The sequence below is a fragment of the Artemia franciscana genome, chromosome 17, assembly GCF_032884065.1.
Source record: "Artemia franciscana chromosome 17, ASM3288406v1, whole genome shotgun sequence".
In the NCBI taxonomy this organism is placed as follows: Eukaryota; Metazoa; Arthropoda; class Branchiopoda; order Anostraca; family Artemiidae; genus Artemia; species Artemia franciscana.
This window is the reverse complement of record NC_088879.1, coordinates 11,026,878-11,049,021: the sequence shown is the minus strand read 5'-3', so window position 1 is coordinate 11,049,021 and position 22,144 is coordinate 11,026,878. Positions and strand designations below refer to the sequence as shown.

General features: G+C 36.6%; 1 protein-coding gene across 7 annotated transcripts in view; it reads right to left on the bottom strand.

Moving 5' to 3' along the window:
* The window catches only part of LOC136037837 (uncharacterized), a 40,957-nt gene that overhangs the window by 11,008 nt on the left and 7,805 nt on the right, over positions 1-22,144 (bottom strand). For 2 of the 7 annotated variants that reach the window (XM_065720680.1, XM_065720681.1), the window contains exons 1-3: positions 17,542-21,386; positions 15,633-15,797; positions 10,108-10,272 (exon numbers count right to left, since the gene is read on the bottom strand). In XM_065720680.1, coding sequence (XP_065576752.1) covers positions 10,108-10,272; positions 15,633-15,797; positions 17,542-17,611 — 400 coding nt within the window. In that variant the 5' untranslated portion in view covers positions 17,612-21,386. Of the gene's footprint in view, positions 1-10,107; positions 10,273-12,788; positions 13,207-15,632; positions 15,798-17,541; positions 21,392-22,144 lie in introns of those variants that run through there. The other 5 variants (XR_010620051.1, XR_010620050.1, XR_010620052.1 and 2 more) reach the window with 5 other exon arrangements.

Below are 22,144 nucleotides of genomic sequence, written 5' to 3'. Positions count from 1 at the left end.
CTGATGACTGCAAAGAAAAAGCTTAAACTCGGCTTCTGGAACCTGAGAACCATTTCCCAATACTCTAAGAAGGAACAAGTCATAAAGCAGATGATTCAATATAAAATTGATATCCTAGCTCTTCTTGAAGTACGACGGACGGGTATGGGACAAAAACGAATAGGCAAAGATCATACTATTCAATACAGGTGCACCAATGCGACAAGAGATTAAGGATTAAGGAAGTTGGCGTTCTGCCAACAAATGCTCCTTCCAAAGCTGTAAGTTTGACCCCAATATCATCACGACTAAAAACAGCTAGATTCCTCGGTTTCCACGCGAAACTGTCCCTAGTAGAATGTTATACCCCCACGAATGCAGCATCCACAAAGTATAAGAAGAGCTTCAACAATGAATTAGTAAGTGTTCTTAAAGACATACCAAAATATGATGATTTATGCCTCTTTGGAGATCGTAAAACTAAAATTGGCAATGATTACAATTTCTATCCAGAGGTCCTCGGAAAGCATGGTATTGGAATACAAAATGACAAGGGGAAATTACTGATTAATTTTTCATTTTAATATGATCTGCTGAGACATTCAGCAGATTCACGCTGATCATTCAGACAATTATAAATACTCCTGGACTTTACCTGATGGTTTAATAAAAACCAAATTGATCACAGTCTCTTTAATAAGAAATGGCGCTCTAATCTCCAGGATGTCAGAGCTTATATAGGAGCAGATGAAGAACCAGATCGCAATTTACTGATAGCCACCATTCTCTTGAAACTAAAGAAACATACAGGTAACCGCTCACTACCTGCAAAACCACTTTAAGCATCAGCAAAGATCGATCTGTAAGAAATTCTGATGGCGCTCTCATCACCGAGCGATTGGTTGTTGATGAGACATGGGCCAACCATTTTGGAAAGCTTTCGAATAGACTGTTGCGTGAAGAGCTTCTCGACGTATCCTCTATAGCTTGCCTCAAGCTTAATATAAATACAGAATCCCCGAGTGTTGACGAATTACTAACAGGATCAAAGAAATTGAAAAACAGCAACGCACCTGGCAAAGACCGTATCACGGCGGAGTTAATAATGGCATCAATCAAATCATGTATTTTTAAATTGGTGTTCTGTAACGAAAAATTTGGAAGACATCAAAAGTACCAACAGATTTGAGGCACAGAGCACTCATAGAACTCTTCAAAAAGGCGATAAGGCACTACTGAGAACTGGAGAGGCATTAGTCTCTCACCCATACCTGGTAAACTTCTTGCACTAATAATCCTCCACAGAACACAGAAACCACTCGACAAGAACTTGAGAGAGCAGCGACATGGCATTCGACCAGGACGTTCGTGTGCCGGTGTGATCTTCACCCTAAGGGTGTTAATAGATGAAAGCCAAGAGTGGCAAAGCAAATTGTACATGGCATTTATAGACTTTAAAAAGGACTTAAACTCGCTGCATCGCGAGACTCAACAGAAACTACCAACCTTTTATGGGGTCCCTGAGAAGTTGGTAGCCCTCGTAATGGCTCCATATGAAGACTCTAAATGTTATGTCAAAACGACAAAAGGAAGAACAAGATACTTTCGTGTCCATTCCGGTATTAAACAAGGCTGTTTCTTGTCACCTTTCCTGTTTGCCCGTACCATTGACAATCTGCTCCCCAACACTGGCACCAGAAGCACAAAAATAAAAGTGAAACGCCAGATTAATGATTTAAACTTTGCCGACGATATCACGCTTATTGAGTCCTGTGAACAGAGACTAAAAGAATTACTAGAAGCAGTACGTGATAGAGGCCGACTTATGGGCCCAAGAATCAACGCTGATAAAACAAAAAGTATGGCAGTAACGGATTCACCTTTACACCTGAGACGCAATAATCAGGACATTGAACAGATTCTAGAATTTAAATACCTTGGGAGCACAGTGATAAATACGGGATCCACTGAAAAAGATAAATTATGCCGCATCGGGCTGTCTCCAAGTACATTCAATGAACTGAAACTAGTGTGGAGGCAGCAGAAATTCTCCCTCTGATTCAAACTTCGTCTATTAGCAACGTCATCCCCGTCCTGTTATATGCTTCTGAAACCTGGCATCTGAATAACGAATAAGAATAGCGAATTCTAGCTTTCGAGAATATATGTCTCCGGAGAATAATAAAAATTCACTAGTCACAAAAAAAAATCTCAAATGAGAAGATGAGATAGATAGGACACGTCGGTAAAAATATCAGGAGCATGTCCTTGTTATTGATGAATCTGAATCCTGAAAGCTACGTTCCAGAGGCAACCAAGAGGAAGAAGAAGTAGAGGCAGGCCGCGCAATACGCTGAGGCATACTTATCAGACGAACTTGCGAAACCTAAAGGCTTCTCTTAAACCAGAATGAGAAGATGCTCTTGCTGCGGGGCACATGAGGGATGACTGGCGGCATCTTTTGGGTGCCCTGGGCTCTTCTGGTGACAAAGGAGGATGTAAGGTCTAGGGTAAGGTAATGCAACTAAAGAGCAAAAATGAGACCCTAAAGAGCTTATATGGAACTTTTGACAAGGTCAAAAGAGCCAAGAGCTCATATGGTATGAGCTCTAGCAAAATTCTAAGAACCACTAGATTGCTTTAAAAGGAAAATCAGAGGCTTAATGCCGGTCGGGATTCAAAATAAGAGCTTTGAGTCACGAACTCCTTCTAATATATCCAAATTCATTAAGATCCGATGACCCACTCGTAAAATAAAAAATCGTCAATGTTTCTAATTTTTCCTCTCCCTTCAGCCCCCAGATGGTTGAATCGCGGAAAACGACTTTATCAAGTCAATTTGTGCAGCTCCCTGACATGCCTACTAATTTTCATCGTCCTAGCACGTCCATAAGAACCAAACTCGCCAAAGCACTGAACGCCACCACCTAACTCCACCAAAGAGAACGGATCCAGTCCGATCATGTCAATCACGTATCTATGACATTTATAAGCGTTTTACAACATTTCCGGTTTCCCCTCCAACACCCCCCAATGTCAAAAGATCTGGTCGAGATTTGAAATAAGAGCTCTGAGACATGAGTTCCTTCTAAATATCAAATTTCATTAAGATCCGGTCCCCCGTTCTTAAGTTAAAAGTACCTCAATTTTTTTGATTTTTCCAAATTAACAACACCCAGTTCCCTCAAAGAGAACGGATCCGTACCGATTATGTCAATCTCGTATCTATAACTTGTGCATATTCTTCCCGACAAGTTTCATCCCGATCTCTCCACTCTAAGGGTTTTCCAAGATTTCCTGTTTCCAATATTTGTGCTTCCCCCCTCCAAACCTCTATGTCCCCGGATCCGATTTGAATTGAAAATAGAGCATCTGAGACATAAGATTCTTCTATATATAAAGTTTCATTAAGATCCAATCACTTATTCGTAAGATGCCTCGATTTTCACGTTTTCCAAGAATTTCTGGTTCCCCCTCCAACTCCCTTCAATGTCACCAGATCTGGTCGAGATTTAAAATGAGAGATATCTGAGTTTAAAGGTCCTTCTAAATATGAAATTTCATTCAGGTACGATCACTCCTTCGTAAGTCAAAAATACTTCATTTCTTCTAATTTTTTAGAATTCACCCCCCTCCCCCAACTCCCCATAGGGAGAGCAGATCCGTTCCGATTATGTCAATCCCGAATCTAGGACTTGTGCTTATTTTTCCCACCAAGTTTCATCCCGATCCCTCCATTCTAAGTGTTTTCCAAGATTTTAGGTTTCGCCCCCCCCCTTCACCGGATCCGGTCGGGATTTAAAATAAAAGCTCTGAGACACGATATCCTTCTAAACATCAAAATTCAGTAAGATTTGATCACTCCTTGCTAAGTTAAAAATACCTCATTTTTTTATTTTTCAGAATTAACCCTCCTCCCCCAATTCCCCCAATAAGAATGGATCCGTTCGGGTTATTTTAATCACGTATCTAGGACTTACGAATATTTTTACTACCAAGTTTCATCCCGATCCCTCCACTCTAAGCGTTTTTCAAGATTTTAGCCCCCCCCCCAACTTCCCCCAATGTCACCAGATCCCGTCGAGATTTGAAAGAAGAGCTCTGAGACACGATACCATTCCACAAATTAAATTTTGTTAAGACCCGGTCACTCCTTCGTAAGTTAAAAATACCTCATTTTTTCCTATTTTCAGAATTTTCAACTCCCCCAAACAGAACAGATCCGTTCCAGTTATGACAATCACGTATCTAGGGCTTCTGCTTATTTTTCCCACCAAGTTTCATCCCGATCCTTCCATTCAAAGCTTTTTCCAAGATTTTAGGATCCCCCCCAAATTCAGCGGATCTGGTCGAGATTTAAAATAAGAGCTCTGAGACACGATATCCTTCCAAAATAAAATTTAAGTAAGATCCCATTACCCGTTCGTAAGTTAAAAATACTTCATTTTTCTATTACTTCCGAATTAACCGACCTCCTCCCACTCCCCCCCCAGATGGTCAAATCGCGAAAACGATTTCTAATTTAATCTGGTCCAGTCCCTGATACGCCTGCCAAATTTTATCGTCCTAGCTTACCTAGAAGTGCCTAAAGTAGCAAAACCGGGACAGAGAGACCGACAGACCGACAGAATTTGCGATTGCTATATGTCACTTGGTTAATACCAAGTGCCATAAAAAAACGAGTCACGTTTTCCTCGAGTTTTACAAAGTACCAGTTCCAATAGGGATAAATTATTTAAAGAACAGACTGTACGATTACCGAAATTAAGCTACGCAGAAGAGATCGAACTGTACAAAAAAGCGGCGGTTATCTATTGATGAATGCAAATGGCTTTAGAAGGCGGTTCTTTACTTGAGTCAGCAAAATTTGAAAAGCAGGGTTTCAAGTTATCGCTTGATTTTAAAAGACAAAAAAAATCAAAGACAAATAAAAAAAGGTAAAAAGAACAAATAAAAAAAAACACTCATGTTGAGTTGAACTTCGTTCAAGTCCTGGTTGAACTTCGTTGAAGTAAGGATGCTAGGGCTGTTTTTAAAAAGTAAAAAAAAAAAAATATTGTTAGTTTTAATTCTCATATTTTAATGTAAGTTTATATACATATTTTTTTCTTTCTCGTATTGTGCTGAAGACGGCCCTTGGACGTAGGGCCGAAATATCCTTTGAGTTGATTTCCATTGTCTTGAAAAGATTTTCCCTATTGTTTCCACTTCGTGTATGTTTGTTAAGGGGGCTACAAATCTGACAACTCAGATATATATATATTTTGGGTGTAGTATTTATAACTTAGAAGGGGGGGGGTTGAATCCTGGGTGTAATAAAAAAAGATGAGGGTATTACGGTTAAACTTCACAGCGTTTTGACTATTTTTAACTAAATAGCTAATTTTAATCTAATATATTTGCATGAAGGGTAGCAAAATAGGGCTTGGGAGGGAAACAGGATAGCATCAGTCTTTTTGACTCTTATAAAAAGCAATAAAAGTTTCAATTAAGCTGAATGAGCACCTTCAAAGGTTTACACGACAAGCCTTCCATGTTGATAAAGAATATTAAAATGAAGCCCTATTGCCCTGTACTCATATCGCACTTCAAAAATTTGATTAAAAACCGCCATTTGATCAAAAACTGAACATATTTGATCAAAAACTGAACATAGTGAATAGAGAGTAACAACAAACCCTATGGAAACAAAAATGCGTATATAATTAGGTTGCAACAAAACTTACCAGGCAAAACCCATTTCATACTGATTCCCAACATAACATGATCAAATAGAAAAATTGTTTTTAACTAAAAAGAAATAAATATACTTTGTTACTATTAATTATTCGGTATAATATAAAAAAGATATAGAAACAGTGAAATTCATCCTTTCTTCTAATCTAAACAATTTACCAGCAAAGTTCTTATGGCACTATGAAAACGAATGTCCATTGAGTTTTTCAACTGGCTTTCAATTTAATTCTGTCAAAATTAATGGGAAAGTATGAGGCACACATACATTCTACAGTTCAGAATCATCCCGACTGGTAAAATGTTTAAATAAATAGAATTATTTAGCAAAAACAAACATACTTTACGGGGCTGATGAGTTCTCCTCCAAGGGCACAAAGACATTCCCATTTTTAGCCTTATCAAAAAATTTGCCTCCCACGGAACGTTAGTCTCTCGTAAGGTAAAATTCTGTAAAGGTCCGCGAGCGGGACCTAGCTATTCTGTTTATCCTCTTTTCATGCCAAGGACCAAACACCAACAAATCCAAATAAGACCAAAACCAAAAAGCACCAGAACCGAAAAGACCAGGATAAAAACTAAAGTGCCAAAGTTTGCTGCAAAGTTCGCTCAACTACAAAGGTATACTTTCAGGGCTAGATGAGAGGGAGGTTCAACTGATAAAGAGTGCGCGACCTAGCTATTCTGTTTATCCTATTTTCATGCCAAGGACCAAACACCAACAAATCCAAATAAGACCAAAACCAAAAAGCACCAGAACCGAAAAGACCAGGATAAAAACTTAAGTGCCAAAGTTTGCTGCAAAGTTCGCTCAACTACAAAGGTATACTTTCAGGGCTAGATGAGAGGGAGGTTCAACTGATAAAGAGAGCGGGACCTAGCTATTCTGTTTATCCTCTTTTCATACCAAGGACCAAACACCAACAAATCCAAATAAGACCAAAACCAAAAAGCACCAGAACCGAAAAGACCAGGATAAAAACTAAAGTGCCAAAGTTTGCTGCAAAGTTCGCTCAACTACAAAGGTATACTTTCAGGGCAAGATGAGAGGGATGTTCAACTGATAAAGAGTGCACGACCTAGCTATTCTGTTTATCCTATTTTCATGCCAAGGACCAAACACCAACAAATCCAAATAAGACCAAAACCAAAAAGCACCAGAACCGAAAAGACCAGGATAAAAACTTAAGTGCCAAAGTTTGCTGCAAAGTTCGCTCAACTACAAAGGTATACTTTCAGGGCTAGATGAGAGGGAGGTACAACTGATAAAGAGTGCGCGACCTAGCTATTCTGTTTATCCTATTTTCATGCCAAGGACCAAACACCAACAAATCCAAATAAGACCAAAACCAAAAAGCACCAGAACCAAAAAGACCAGGATAAAAACTAAAGTGCCAAAGTTTGCTGCAAAGTTCGCTCAACTACAAAGGTATACTTTCAGGGCTAGATGAGAGGGAGGTTCAACTGATAAAGATTGCGCGACCTAGCTATTCTGTTTATCCTATTTTCATGCCAAGGACCAAACACCAACAAATCCAAATAAGACCAAAATCAAAAAGCACCAGAACCAAAAAGACCAGGATAAAAACTAAAGTGCCAAAGTTTGCTGCAAAGTTCGCTCAAATACAAAGGTATACTTTCAGGGCTAGATGAGAGGAAGGTTCAACTGATAAAGAGTGCGCGACCTAGCTATTCTGTTTATCCTATTTTCATGCCAAGGACCAAACACCAACAAATCCAAATAAGACCAAAATCAAAAAGCACCAGAACCAAAAAGACCAGGATAAAAACTAAAGTGCCAAAGTTTGCTGCAAAGTTCGCTCAACTACAAAGGTATACTTTCAGGGCTAGATGAGAGGGAGGTTCAACTGATAAAGAGTGCGCGACCTAGCTATTCTGTTTATCCTATTTTCATGCCAAGGACCAAACACCAACAAATCCAAATAAGACCAAAACCAAAAAGCACCAGAACCAAAAAGACCAGGATAAAAACTAAAGTGCCAAAGTTTGCTGCAAAGTTCGCTCAACTACAAAGGTATACTTTCAGGGCTAGATGAGAGGGAGGTTCAACTGATAAAGAGTGCGCGACCTAGCTATTCTGTTTATCCTATTTTCATGCCAAGGACCAAACACCAACAAATCCAAATAAGACCAAAACCAAAAAGCACCAGAACCAAAAAGACCAGGATAAAAACTAAAGTGCCAAAGTTTGCTGCAAAGTTCGCTCAATTACAAAGGTATACTTTCAGGGCTAGATGAGAGGGATGATCAACTGATAAAGGGACAATTTTTACATACAACAAAACTGTAAAAAAATTGTTTGAGATTCAAAAAATATTGTTTATTATGTTTATCACCAAAAATTCCATTACTTTTTTTCTACTGAAAACTGAATAATTCTAAATAATTTCAATAATTTGCTAGACTTGAAGCACAAATCAACATTCAAATAAAAATTTGACGTTTTTTTGACCGGTTTGGATTCCAGTGAAAAAATAGTTGGAAATCGAATTTAGTTTTTAAATTGTATTGCCACTCATATCTTCGCCAATACTTCTAATACTCCGACTGCTACTTTTTAGGCTATATTGGTACTAAGATGGTATAAAGGTATTACGGTGAGTTTCACGAAATATTGAGAAAAAATTTGAACTAAACCAAAACATACTACTTGCATGCAAGCTGTCAAAGAGGCACATGAGTAATGTCATAAGTGCACGTGTGGGGTAGTAAATTGAAACTTGTTGGATATTTTGAGGGGAAGGTTTGACTTACTCAAGAACAGTAAGTGCATACTACAACTCCTTCTACTAGTGCTATTGCTGATGCTATTACTAATAGGAACACTTCTACTACAACTGCCAACATCTCCTGATCTCGTACATGGCCTCTTTGTACCCCCTCCCCCCTTCAGCGGCCTTGTATATGTTTAAGTCAGATCTCTTAATTGTGTATGCATGTGATATGACTAATGTGATTAATTGTGTATGCATGTGGGGCCTATCAGTAATGTAATAAGTGTACGTGTAGGGTAATAAATTGAAACTTGTTGGATATTTTGAGGGGGAGGTTTGACTTACTCAAGATCAGTAAGTGCATACTACATCTGCTTTTACTGCTACTACTACTAGTGCTATTGCTGATGCTATTATTGCTATTACTAATAGCAACACTTCTACTACAACTGTCAACGTCTCCTGATCTCGAACATGGCCTCCTTGTACCACCTCCCTCTTTCAGGAGCCCTGTATATGTTTGAAAGTCAGATCTCTAAATTGTATATGCAAATAATGTAATGATGCTCCCTTTTTGTAATTATATTTATCATCAGGAAAAGTGTACTAAACTGCAATTTAAAGAATTTTTTTCAAAATAGAAGCCATACAAAGAGGGGAAATAAAATAACTGGAAAGGCCAAAAACAACATGTTTCTTAGGCCGCAACTCTTCTCCATCCAAAAGAGCAAAGAATGCTGTCCAAGAACTGAACCTAAATCAATTCTTTGTTCAATGAATTCATCTTGAATCGTGTACTATCATATAAAAAGTTTAAAAGCTGTACCTCCACAATCCTCGCTGTTTTATCATTATAGTTCTACGTTATACCAGATCATTATAGTATGTTTTATCACAGATATCTCAAAATTTCTATCGGACGATTTCGAGGGAAAAGTGGGGGGAAAGGGGCTTAGTTGTCCTCCAATCTTTGTAGGTCACTTAAAAAAGCATTAGAACTTCTAATTTCCATTTGAATGAGGCCACTCACAATATTCTATGACCATTGGATCGATACGATCACCCCTGGGAAAAAAAAACAACAAATAAACACGCATCTGTGATCTTTCTTCTGGTAAAAAATACAAAATTTCACATTTTTGCAGATAGAACTCCTCACCTACAGGTGAGGAACCCTCAACAACAGGGTTCCTGATACGCTGAATCTGATGGTGAGATTTTGATTAGGATTCTATGACTTTTTGAGGGTGTTTCTCCATTTTTTTTAAATTATTGAAACATTTTTCAGGTTCGTAACCTTTAATGGGAATGACTAAACTTAATGAAACTTATATATTTGAAATCAGCAAAAAATCGGATTCTTTTGATGTATCAATTAATATCGAAATCCCGTTTTAAGAGTTTCGGTTACGATTGAGCCGGGTCGCTCCTTACCCTTCGTTATCATATACTGTTTGATAATAAAACTTAACAAACCACTGTAAGGTGAAAATTAAAAAAAATTCATGAAAGACTGCAAAAATAGTTAAACAAAAATCTGAACATTGACTTAAGATAAAACAAAAGTTCCATCTTAAGATTAAGTCCCTTTGTCCTATTTTTGTCCAAAATATTATCTAATACATTTCAATCACCAAAAAAAACAATGTTTTAGATGTACCTTCATTGTTAGAACATTTGGATTCCTGGGTGTTGTATTCAAATTTACATGGTCCTGAAAGGCCAGATAAATTAAGCGAAGGAACATCTTCAGGTTTTGGTGACAAAAGATGGTTTGAATAATTAAAGGGCTTCTCGCTGTCACGTGGTAAATCATCTTCAACATCTAAAACAAAATTTAAATTAAACAGACAAAGAAAAAATTAACAGTAAAGCTTACTAAGTAAATCTGAAAAATCTGATTTTTTATTTTTAGTTACGTGTAAAAATGTAAATATAAAGATGTTATATGAATACATAAAATCAGCAGATATGCAGGGTTTTTTTCACAAATTGTTTTTAAAACTCTACTTTTTATAAAGCAAAAGAAAACCAGGAACATTAAACGAAATTCACTAACACTGAAAAAAGGAAAGCCTGAAATTATAAAGGGAAAACTAATCTAATGGCAAATAGCAATCCACCCCCCAAACGAACCTTCTTTTTTCCAAATTTGTCCGATAAAATTTTTGACATAATAATGGTTTCCAAAATAGACCCATGATAAAATATTAAAAACTCCGGGGTTTACAAAGCCCCTCCCCGGAACCTGGGGGCATATAAAGTTTTTATGGAAGGAATGATCATATAAATTCGTCAGGGGCTCATTCTATAGGAAATTGAAAGTTCTAGTTCCATTTTTAAGAATCAAAAGGGACTGGAGGGCAAATAGCCGTCCTGGCTTCTTAACCTCAAATCCATCAAATCAAATTTTGGAGATAGCCATTTCGTTAAAATAGTGGGGACCTAAGCCCCTAAAACTCCACAAATCTATAATGAGTTTAAGGTCTTTGAAAAGTTCATGCTGCGAAATGAACTAAGTTGTGGTTAAATATGTTTAACTACTAATTCTTCGTAGCTCTTTCGAAAATATGGCGCATAGACCATCCGTCGAATATTTTTTTAATTATTCGATTCGAAATTGCTACCAGCAGTTATAACTTTCAGTCTTGGGAGTTCTGCTGCGGTCTCTTCTTGAAAATATGTTTCGTTCAGGCCAAGTAAATGTTTTGAAACTCGTGGTATTCCAAGCTTTTTGTATCTTTGCTTCAGCTTTTCCCGGTGCTTCTGCACAGCAACCAAGCCAATGCCTCTTTTATTTCAATTCTTTACCATCTTCCAAAAAAACACTTCTATAAAGTAACTATACCAAGTTCTTCTTTAATGGCCTTTCTCGTCTTTCAAAATCTTTGACCATAATTTAATTTGACGGAGCACTCCTATTTTCATAATATGTTGAAACATTCACTTGTGATGTCAGTAAGACAAGTTGAAACGCTGACCGTATTTATGCCCGCCTATTCAAACTAATTATAAAACAGTGCAGGAGTTTCTAATATAAAACTGATGGTAAAAACTTCTAATGGAGACAAATAAAATGATGAAAATATCTTTTATAAATTAATTAGAAAAAATTAACAGTAAATTTGTTCCTTTCAAAATCCTCTTCAAGTATGTGTTAAAATTATTAAAATTCTATGTACCATTTTCACAGACAAGTTGAAATAGAATTTGCACAAAAAAAAAAGAATTTAGAAAACCCAGACAAGAAAAATTTTAAAAATAGCAAACTAAGATTATGTTGCTGAATAAGGGAAATTGATAGAAACCAAAATGGATACCTTTATTCGGCTGAAAAGCTATGTCGCCATCTGGCTGTCGCTAGAAAAGCCATGACTCTTCTATGACTTTTGGCAGGTGTTTCCCCATTTTTTGAAAATATATAAAAAATTTTCAGGCTCGTAACCTTTGATAAATAAGAGTAAAGTTAATCAAACTTATATATTTGAAATCAGCATACAAATTTGATTCTTTTGCTGCATGTATTGGTATCAAAATTACATTTCTTAGAATTTCGGTTACAAGATTAGACAGTAGAGTTTAGCTTCTAGGCACTTCAGATCATAGCAGCCAACTTTCTGCTTATTTAAAGTAAACTTCAAATCAATATAATAGACAGATTTACCCCTTGTTTTATAAAAAGACATATACACTACAAATATGAACTATATAATCTATATATAGATAGGAGCAACAATAAAACTTAAAAAGAACAGAAATTATTTCGCATATGGATGGGGTTACCTCCTCCTCAAAACCCCCCTCTTTATGCTGATGTTTTTAGTACTTTCGAAAAAACCTTCTTATTGTTCCAATTAAACGAACATAGTGTCTCAGAAGTCATTCTCAAAGAATTGGGACAAATTTAAACTTTAGCGTACATTACAAAGAGCAAGATGTTGAGGAGAAGCCAGGCCCCTTCCTATATTCTTAGTATTTAATATATACTTAATAGCTTCTGCTCGTTTTAAGTTTTAATTTTCCTCGTTACTTCCAGTTGAAAGAAAAAACTATTTTTTTTTTTTAATTTCTGAATTTTTAATTTTTAAATAATCCCAGGAAATCTGATCCCACCTCCAAGGAGAAATACCCTCCCAGTGGATAGATTCTCTAGACAATTCAATCCTGGTGAAAATTTACCCAGGCAATTACCCTTAACAACTCCAAGCGTAAAATTGAGACGGAAATGAGAAAGCAAGAAATAAAAAAATTGCATAGATATTCTAAAGAATTCCCCCAGAGTTTAATTTTCTTTAACAAGTTCAACCCGTGGAAACTTGCCTCCCATTGAAACTTACTTACTTGTACTTGTTTCAGGACACAAGCTCTTCAGCTCTCCCTGGCGCTATGATCTGGCAGACGGTTGAGTGCCAAGCCGCTCGGTCGTGTGTGTGTGGTGCACATATTTCAAGCCACTGCTTGTCCCATCTTCGGCCGTGTCGTCGGAAACCACCAATCGGCTCTAGGTCCACCTTGAGTGTGTTAAGCCAGGTCTTGACTTGTCCACCTCGCTTCTTCTTCCAGTGTGCGAGGGGTTTGCAGTATAGCGCCTTTTTAGTGAGGGTGTCATCTGACCTCCGACAAACATGGCCAAACCAAGTTAGGCGGCGTTTTTTTATTAGGGCTTCAATGTCATGCTTCTGGTGGCATCGTCTACGAATTTCGACGTTGAAAATTTCCCCGTGAATAAAAAAAACAGCAGGAAATTCGTCTTTTCATCCTAAAATGTATGTATGCCTACCAATAATAAATACTATGGGTAAACAATGGGCAATTTTTATAGCTTGAACACCTTTCAAATGATGCTGTATTATGTTACATCCAAAGGCATATTTACTAGATCTTTCAACTAGATGAATAAAATGGCCATCTACAAATTTTTATCGGACAATTTTGGGGGGGAAAAGGGGTAGCGAGGGGCCCTAATTACCCTCCAATCTATTTGGTTACTTAAAAAACGGGACTAGAACGTTTTATTTCCGTTTAAATAAGCCCTTTCACGATATTCTAGGACAACTGGGTCAAACCTGGAAGGACGCCTGGAAAAAGAAAAAAAACAACAAACAAATAAACAAGCATCCATAATCTTTCTTCTGCCAAAAAATATAAATTCAACATTTTTGCAGATAGAAACTTCAAACCTCAACATTGGAGTTCTCTGATACGCTAACTCTAATGGTGCGATTTTCATTAAGATTCTATAACAATTAGGGGGTGTTTCACCCATTTTTCGAAAATACGAAAAATTTTCTTGCATTTATTTTGATGTACCTATTGGTATCAAAATTCTGTCGTTAGAGTTTCGGTTACTATTGAGCTACGTCACTCCTTACATACAGTTTGTTACCACGAACTGTTTAATATTGAAACCTACCAAACCACTTTCAAGTGAAAATTTAACAAGAGCTAAGAGTTCATATGGCACTTGTGACGAGGCAAGAATAGCTAAGAGCCAAGAGCTAATATGGTATGAGCTCTAACAAAATTCTAAGAATCAATAAATTGATTCAAAAGGAAAATCAGAGGCTTAATGCCGGTCAGGATTTAAAATAAGAGCCCTGAGTCACGATGTACTTCTAAATATCAAAATTCATTAAGATCCGATCACCCAATCATACGTTATAAACACCTGATTTTTTCTAATTTTTCCTCTCCCTTTAGCCCCCCAGATGGTCGAATCTGGGAAAACGACTTTATCAAGTCAATTTGTGCAGCTCCCTGACACGCCTACCAATTTTCATCGTCTTAGCACGTCGAGGAGCACCAAACTCGCAAAAATCACTGAACCCCTCCCCCCAACTCCTCCAAAGAGAGCGAATCCAGTACGGTTACGTCAATCACGTATCAAGGACATTTGCTTATTCTATCCACCAAGCTTCATCCCGATATCTCTACTCCAAGTGTTTTCCAACTCCCCCCAATGTCAAAAGATCTGGTCGGGATTTGAAACAAGAGCTCTGAGACATTAATTCCTTCTAAATATAAAATTTCATTAAGATCCGATCACCCGTTCGTAAGATAAAATACCCAAATTTTCACGTTTTCCAAGAATTCCGGTTTCCGCCTCCAACTCCCCCCAATGTCCCAGTATCTGGTCAGAATTTAAAATTAGAGCTTTAAAGCACCAAGATCCTTCTAAATATCAAATTTCATTAAGATCTGGTCACCCTTTAGTAAGTTGGAAATACCTCAATTTTCAAAATTAACCCCCCCACCAACTCCACCAAAGATAGCAGATCCGTTCCGGTTATATCAGTCACGTATCTTAGACGGGATTTATTCTTCCCATCCAGTTTCATCCTGATCTCTCCGCTTTAAGTTTTTCTAAGACTTCCGGTCCACCCCCCAACTGCCCCCTTCCCCAATGACGCTGGATCCGGTTGAGATTTAAGATAAGAGATCTGAGTTATGAGGTTCTTCTAAATATGAAGTTTCATGAAGATCCGATCACTCCTTCGAAAGTTAAACATACGTCATTTTTTCTAATTTTTCAGAATTAACCCCAACCCCCGCCCCCAACTACCGCAAAAAGAGTGGATCCGTTCCGGTTATGTCAATCATATAGCTAGAACTTTTGCTTATTTTTCGACCCAAGTTTCATCCCGATCCGTCCACTCTAAGTGTTTTCCAAGATTTTAGGTTTCCCCCTCTCAACCCCCCCCCCCCAATTTCGCCAGATCTGGTCGGGATTTAAAATAAATCTCTGAGGCACGATATCCTTCCAAATATCAAATTTCATTAAGATCTGATCAACCGTTCGTAAGTTAAAAATACTTCTATTTTTCTATTTTTTCCGACTTCCCCACTCCCCCCCCCCCAGATAGTCAAATCAGGAAAACGACTATTTATAATTTAATCTGGTCCGGTCTTTGATACGCCTGCCCAATTTCATTGTCCTAGCTTACCTGGAAGTGCCTTAAGTAGTAAAACCAGGACCGACAGACCGACAGATTTGCGATTGCTATATGTCAATTGTTTAATACCAAGTGCCATAAAAATGATCATGAGAGACTACAAAAACACCTGCACATTGGAATAAGATACAAAAAAAAGTTCCATCTTAATATGAATTCCTTAGTCATATTTTTGTCCAATAAAATATTATCTAACATATATAAAAAAAAAACAACAATATTTCCAATGTACCTTCATTGTTAGAACATTTGGATTCCTGGGTGTCGTATTCAAATTTACATGGTCCTGATATGCTAGGTAAATTGAACAAAGGAACATCTTCACGTCTTGGTGACAAAAGATGATTTGGAAAATGAAAGAGCTTCTCGCTGTCAACTGGTGAAACATCTTCAACTTCTAAAACAAAATTTTAACTAAACAGACACGCGTAAAAATGTAAATATACAGACATTATATTTATACATAAAATCACATGTATATGCTGTTTTTTTCAAAAATCGTTTTTAAAAATCTACTTAATATAAAGCAAAAGAAAACAGAAACCTGAAATATATAACAAAATTCTCATAACTACGAGTTCCTGGATAAGTGTTGCTGGACTAAATTGACCAAAAATCATATGACAAAAACTCCCGGAATAACACAGCCCCCCCCCCCATCCCAGATCCTAGTGACAATCGGTTTAGGTTATGCCTCCGAGGCATATTAGGTTTTTATGGAAGGGATGATAGTAAAAACTTCAGAGGGGGCTCACTCGACTGTAGATCGGAGTTTCTAGTTCCCTTTTTGAGAGTCAAAATTAACCTGATGGCAACTAGCCACCTCTCCTTCCCTAATAGGCCATCTTTTCCCCAAATACATCCGATAAAATTTTTGGGATTTTTATTATGTCCAAAATTGACTAAAAATCAAATAGTAAAAATTTCAGGGTTTAAAGAGCCCCCCAGAACCTGGGGGTACATAGGTTTTTATGGAAGGAAGGATCATATGATCATATGTTCGTCGAGGGCTCATTCTATTGGAAATTGAAATTTCTATTTCTCTTTTTGAGAATCAAAAGGGACCAAAGGGTAACAAGCCATCCTGGCTTCTTTACCTCAAATCAATCCAATCAAATTTTTGAGATAGCCATTTTGTTAAAATAATTTAAAACATCGGTTAAAAAACTTCAGGGTCAACACAAAAACCCGGAGCCCTGGGGAAAGTATTATATGTTATGTTCAGGGGAAATATTAGGTTCTTCTGAGAGGATTTTGAAAATATTTGAAAAGATGAGATAAGCCAAACCCACACCACCACTAAAAAACTTGTGAGCGATATTTTATTCCAAAACTAAAGAGAGCTGACACCTAGACTTCTCTGCATGGCCAATCCTCTTCCCCCCCCCAAAAAAAAAAATTATTAACGATATTATATTCCAACAATTATGGTAACTTACCCCTGGCCCTGCAAGACCGAACACCCCCCTCTCTCCTAAAAAAAAAAACTTATAAAAATATTTAATTCCAAGACCTATGGGAGGACACCCGTCCTCCACCAAAATATTATCAATGATAAGCTTTGAAAACTGCCCCTGGCTTCCCCCTTCCTCTCTGGTCAACTTGTTCAGGTCAACAGAAGGAAAAAAAAATTATAGTATTTTAAAGCTAAACAATCACAAAAATGGACAATTAAAAGTGAAAAAAATGTCAATTAATCGAGGTTTTCTACATTAGTTTCCAATATATAGAATACAAAATATAGTCTCCCAAAGTTTAGAAGCTGAATTCTGATAACTTTATTAATCCCTTACATGCATTATGATTAGATATTCCCATCTGAATACCCATAACTACCCCTGCTTTAGCGAAGATATTTAATTCATCATACCTTCACAGAGAAAGAATCACATAAAATTTCTCTACCAGATGATTAATTGTCTCACCAAAGTTAAAAATTAACGCTAATAAATTGAATTTAAATGGGTTTTACGTCACAAAGAAGCCATTTTTATCACCATTAAGCTCTTAATTGTTAGATTAAGAGCCTTTTTTTTTAGAGGACCGCATAATAAGCAAGGAGGAAAAAAAGGAATAATTATTTTGTAGAACAAAGTAGGTTTTCTTTTATTCTGACAAAAAGAAGCAACTGTACAACTTACCATTCTTGATGAAAGAATCCTCAGAAACTGTGATGGGATCAGCCATTTTCAGAATTTGTTGCAAGTCCATGAAAAATCTTGGAACGGAATCAATGCAAATTATGAGAATTATAGTACTATCATTGAAACTTGGATACAATTGGATACAACAAGGAGAGTCCTAAAATACAAAAGACATTACGATTGGTGTCTAATAATGACTTTTAACAACAGCAGAAACCCCAGCAGAAGAGACTCGATTCCTTGAGCAGTCAAAGGCTTTACAAATTTGATTATTATTTTCTTTACGGGTGCAAAAAATCTAAAACTGTCTTTTTGATGTAATTAAATTTAAAATGTAGTTCTGGATTTAAGTTACAATAAAATTTCACGGCAAAAACAGCAAAATATAGCTATCAGCTTATTCTGTTAGCTGTTTTCTATTGCTAAAATTTCCAATCCGAAAACTTGAAAAAGTTTGGTTTTATTCCTGAAATGAAAGTTTTATTCATGGCTTTAATGCTTTCAACACTACAAAGTGTAGGCCTATTATGTATATGTCACTATGTTTTTTCAGGAGGGTATATCTAGTTGTTCTCAATTTTAGGCCTTGAAAAAGTAAAAATAGATATAAAATGAGCTACAAAAAAGATAGTGTCTATTAGCATTCAATTTATCAGTTGAAAAATTAAGTAATTACCTTCTAAAGCAATTAAAAATTCAAATCTGATTTCCATTGTAAGCAAATATTTATGTAGAGCATGTAGAAACTTAAGCCAAAGAAACATATTTTTCAAACCTAAATTTTGGATAAAAATTTCAACGACCAGACTGGCTAATCATGACAAAATCAACAAAATCATATTTTGCATCCTAAGCGAGTATGTAATAGTGCTGTACCTGGGAAGCGATTAGCTTCAAAAAATGATTTGTATAAATTGAAAAATCGAGTTACCATTTGTACTTTTGTTCAGTTACCCTTTCCCTGTTACATATTTTATGTAACAAGGTCTTCATATGTTAGTTCATGTGTTTTTTAAGGTATGATTTTTTTTAATTACCTTTGGATTTTTATTAGTAATTTTTATTTTATTATCGTGCACTAAGGACGGTCAAGCGGAGGTCTTGACCCAAACATTCGCATCACTGTCTACGTTTTTCACTGGTTCGTATTATCTTCGTTTCTCTCTTCTCTTGTTTTCGTTCTGTCTAAATTTTGGGGCAGATATATGGATTATGTATTTGGAATTATGGGGAAACACAAATCGAAGGTTTTCTAAGAAATTTAAATAATTTGGGAGGGGAATTTCAACATACAATTGAAAAAGAAAAAGAGAATAAGTTACCTTTTTGGATATTTGGATCCATTAAATTATAATGAAGGAGCTTCTTCAAGGATATTCGAATAAGTAATGGATATCCAAAAAAGATGATTTCTAAAATAATTGAAAAAGGAAAAAAAAATTAATGAAACCAGTGGAACAATTAGATGAAGATTGGTCAAATCAACAAACAAATCTGATCTGATCTGAAAGATCAGATGAAACTGTCATCAGGGGACATTTAGAAAAAATGTACAAATGGAAAGAACATTTCAATGAGTTTTTAAACAGGACAGACTAGGCTAACCTACGAACTTGTTCAACCAGCTCGATCAAAATACCCAGAATGTTCCTCCATCACTCAGAGAACATTTACTTTGATTGAAGACGTCAGAAATGCCATCTGACCAACAAACGAGGGTCCAGTTGTGGGTTCATACACAGCAGGTACTTCGATTTCAAGTTATGTCATGAACTCTTTTGCCTTCTCAAAGGTAATACTAATGAAGGGTCTGAATAAAGGTCAGTAAGTTACCTTCTTTTGCCCTGAATTAGGGTGCTCAATTGAGAAACAACCAAGTCAATGGCCTGGAGCTACTGAGACAGCTCTGGCACTAACATAATTGCTGCTATGCAGTGCAATTGGAAGATAACAAGGAAAGATCCTATTTTCTTCTGGAGCCCAGGTGCCTCTACCCAGGCTTTGCTGTCGGCTCCCTCGCTTAAAGAAAACAATACAGCTAAAATAGATTCATATTGGAGTCTAAACTTCTATATTAATCAATACAAGTAAGACCATCGTGTGGCAGCACTTCTCTTCAGCTCCAGGACTGGCACTTCAGTAGCTTCCTTAGCTTCAACATACAACTAATGCCGAGTGTAGGTGTTGGAAATGGATGTGTATAGAGTCTGGACCAGTGAGAAAAAAGAACCAATAGTGCCAACAGATTCAACACAGCTCACAATGACTAAATTTAACGTATGTGCATGGCAACAAATGTAGATCGCCTATGGTGATTTCACTCTCAAACTTCCTTGAACACTGGAGAATGGTAAGTTCATCATATTTATTCCATCGTAGAACTGTACAACAAAGCAGTTCCTATTGATTCAATTCTTGTCACTGAGTTGTGAATGAAAATTGTTATACTTTCAGCATCCAGGCTCTTCAAGTGATAACATCCAATCGGTCTCTCTTTTACTTTGGCTGCTCTTCTGTCCAGGTGTCCATCATTTTGTCAACCAGAACAGCAAAGTAAATAGCGCTTTGTACTTCTTCCACTAGCGTGCTCTGAGTTCTAGGACCAATCACTGAAATAAGGTCCTTCTAGTATTCATCGGATGTGTAGTGACCATACCGTCTATGCATCTTGTTGAAAAGAGTAGGAGAGTACTCTGCAAGAAGATCGCACGTCTCGACAAAATTCCCCTTGTTTGTTGAGAATTCTGTTTTGTCATGTCCCCTAAAGGTAGTACCAAGCCCCCGAATAGAGCTATTACATTCAATAAGACTTTTATGTGCTTTCTGTTCTCCATGATTTATTTGTTTCTATCTGTCATTAAAGCATATCTGATTGGTTGCATCTCCTTGGTTTGTATGGCTGTGAGTTTCATCAATAAAACAGCACTGTCTCAGTGGTGGTTACTTCTTGTATGCTGTTCAAGAACGTTAAAGATGCCTTAACATTTTCTCACGCTGACATCTATGAAAGGTCCATACCTAGATCCATACCTCTGCCCAGGAAGAGTTCAAGTGCCGCCAAAGTGTCTGCAGCAGAAGCAGTAAAAAGAATCTTCCTGGACAGATTACTCCAGTCACAGGTGCTTTACATAATATGAAGCATTGAACGACCCTTTTGGCCTGATGTTTGCTGTTGCCTGTGAAGGGTATTTTACAAGCTTTGGTTGGTATGGTTAATCGAATGAGGACGAAGAAATACCCATGAGGCCGCATGACTAGCGATGCTCTTCATCTAGAGGCGTATCTCGCCAAAACTGAGGCTCTTACAGACCTCCAACAGACATGGTGATTACTTGGGACATCACATTTCCTGCATAGTTAATCTTAGGGATTGTCACTTCATTCAAAGAAGACAAAACGTTGGTAATAGTTTTTTTCAGATGCTGAATTACACACCTGAAAAAAAAGTATATACATTCGTTTCACTTCTAAATAGTGTAGAGCCCAAACTAGTTTAGCCTACCCTTTTTCAAATCCATTTTCTTGATTTTTCTGAGGTCTAGGGGCAATACTGGAGAGTGATAGTAATAAAAGCAGTGACACTGGTGTCACTGTCTTGGCATAGCCTTTCCTTGCGTTCACACAGCCATTGCAACATCGTTCTTAATATTACGACGCTATTGTCTAAGCAACTCTTTTCAGCAACTATTGTCTGCAACAAAATGTTGCAGAAGCAACTCTTTTCATAAAATATCTAAAATTGATGATCTGACTGCTAAACAGATTCAGAATGTTAGTCTAAGCAACAAAACGTGTCTTGACTACAGCAACATGAGCCAGGTCTAGTTTCATGGCAATTAGTAATAGAAAGCTGCTTTATCCCCAAATCATTACTGATGAGAAATATATATATATATATATATATATATATATATATATATATATATATATATATATATATATATATATATATATATATATATATATATATATATATATATATATATATATATATATATATATATATATATATATTATCCCTCCCACACAATAGTTTTTGAAAAAATCTTTGCTCATTAGAAATGACTTGTGGATAAAATAAGTAGTTCAGGAATCGATCAAAATTATTCTCAAAATGAATAATAACATTTCTTTAAATAAAGATTTGGGGGAGTAGTCACTAAATCCTTTACACTCAAATTTAATTAAAAATAATCTATGAAAATATTTTACCAAATCAATTTATAATAGTAACGAACCAGTTACAAAAAGGCCTTTGAGGCAAGCTGCAAAAAAAGCAAGATTAGCATCTAAGGTAGAAATTTTTTTTTAACTTGGAATTTTTTGAAGGTAGAGATTGGAACTTAATTTTTTTGTTCTTAAAAGGCTATAAAAAAGACACTAGGTATACATGTAACAAACAATTTGATTGTGTCATGTTATAATTTTTGTAAATCTCAAGAGATATTTTTTGGGGAGGAAAACCTGAAGTTACCCAACCATGTACACAACTCAATGTTAGAGGATCTTTTAGCTATGGTTGACAGTCTACAGAATCCCCAGGAACTCTCCTACTCTTCCAATGAAAACGTATGAAAAATATAATTGTTTTTTTCATTAG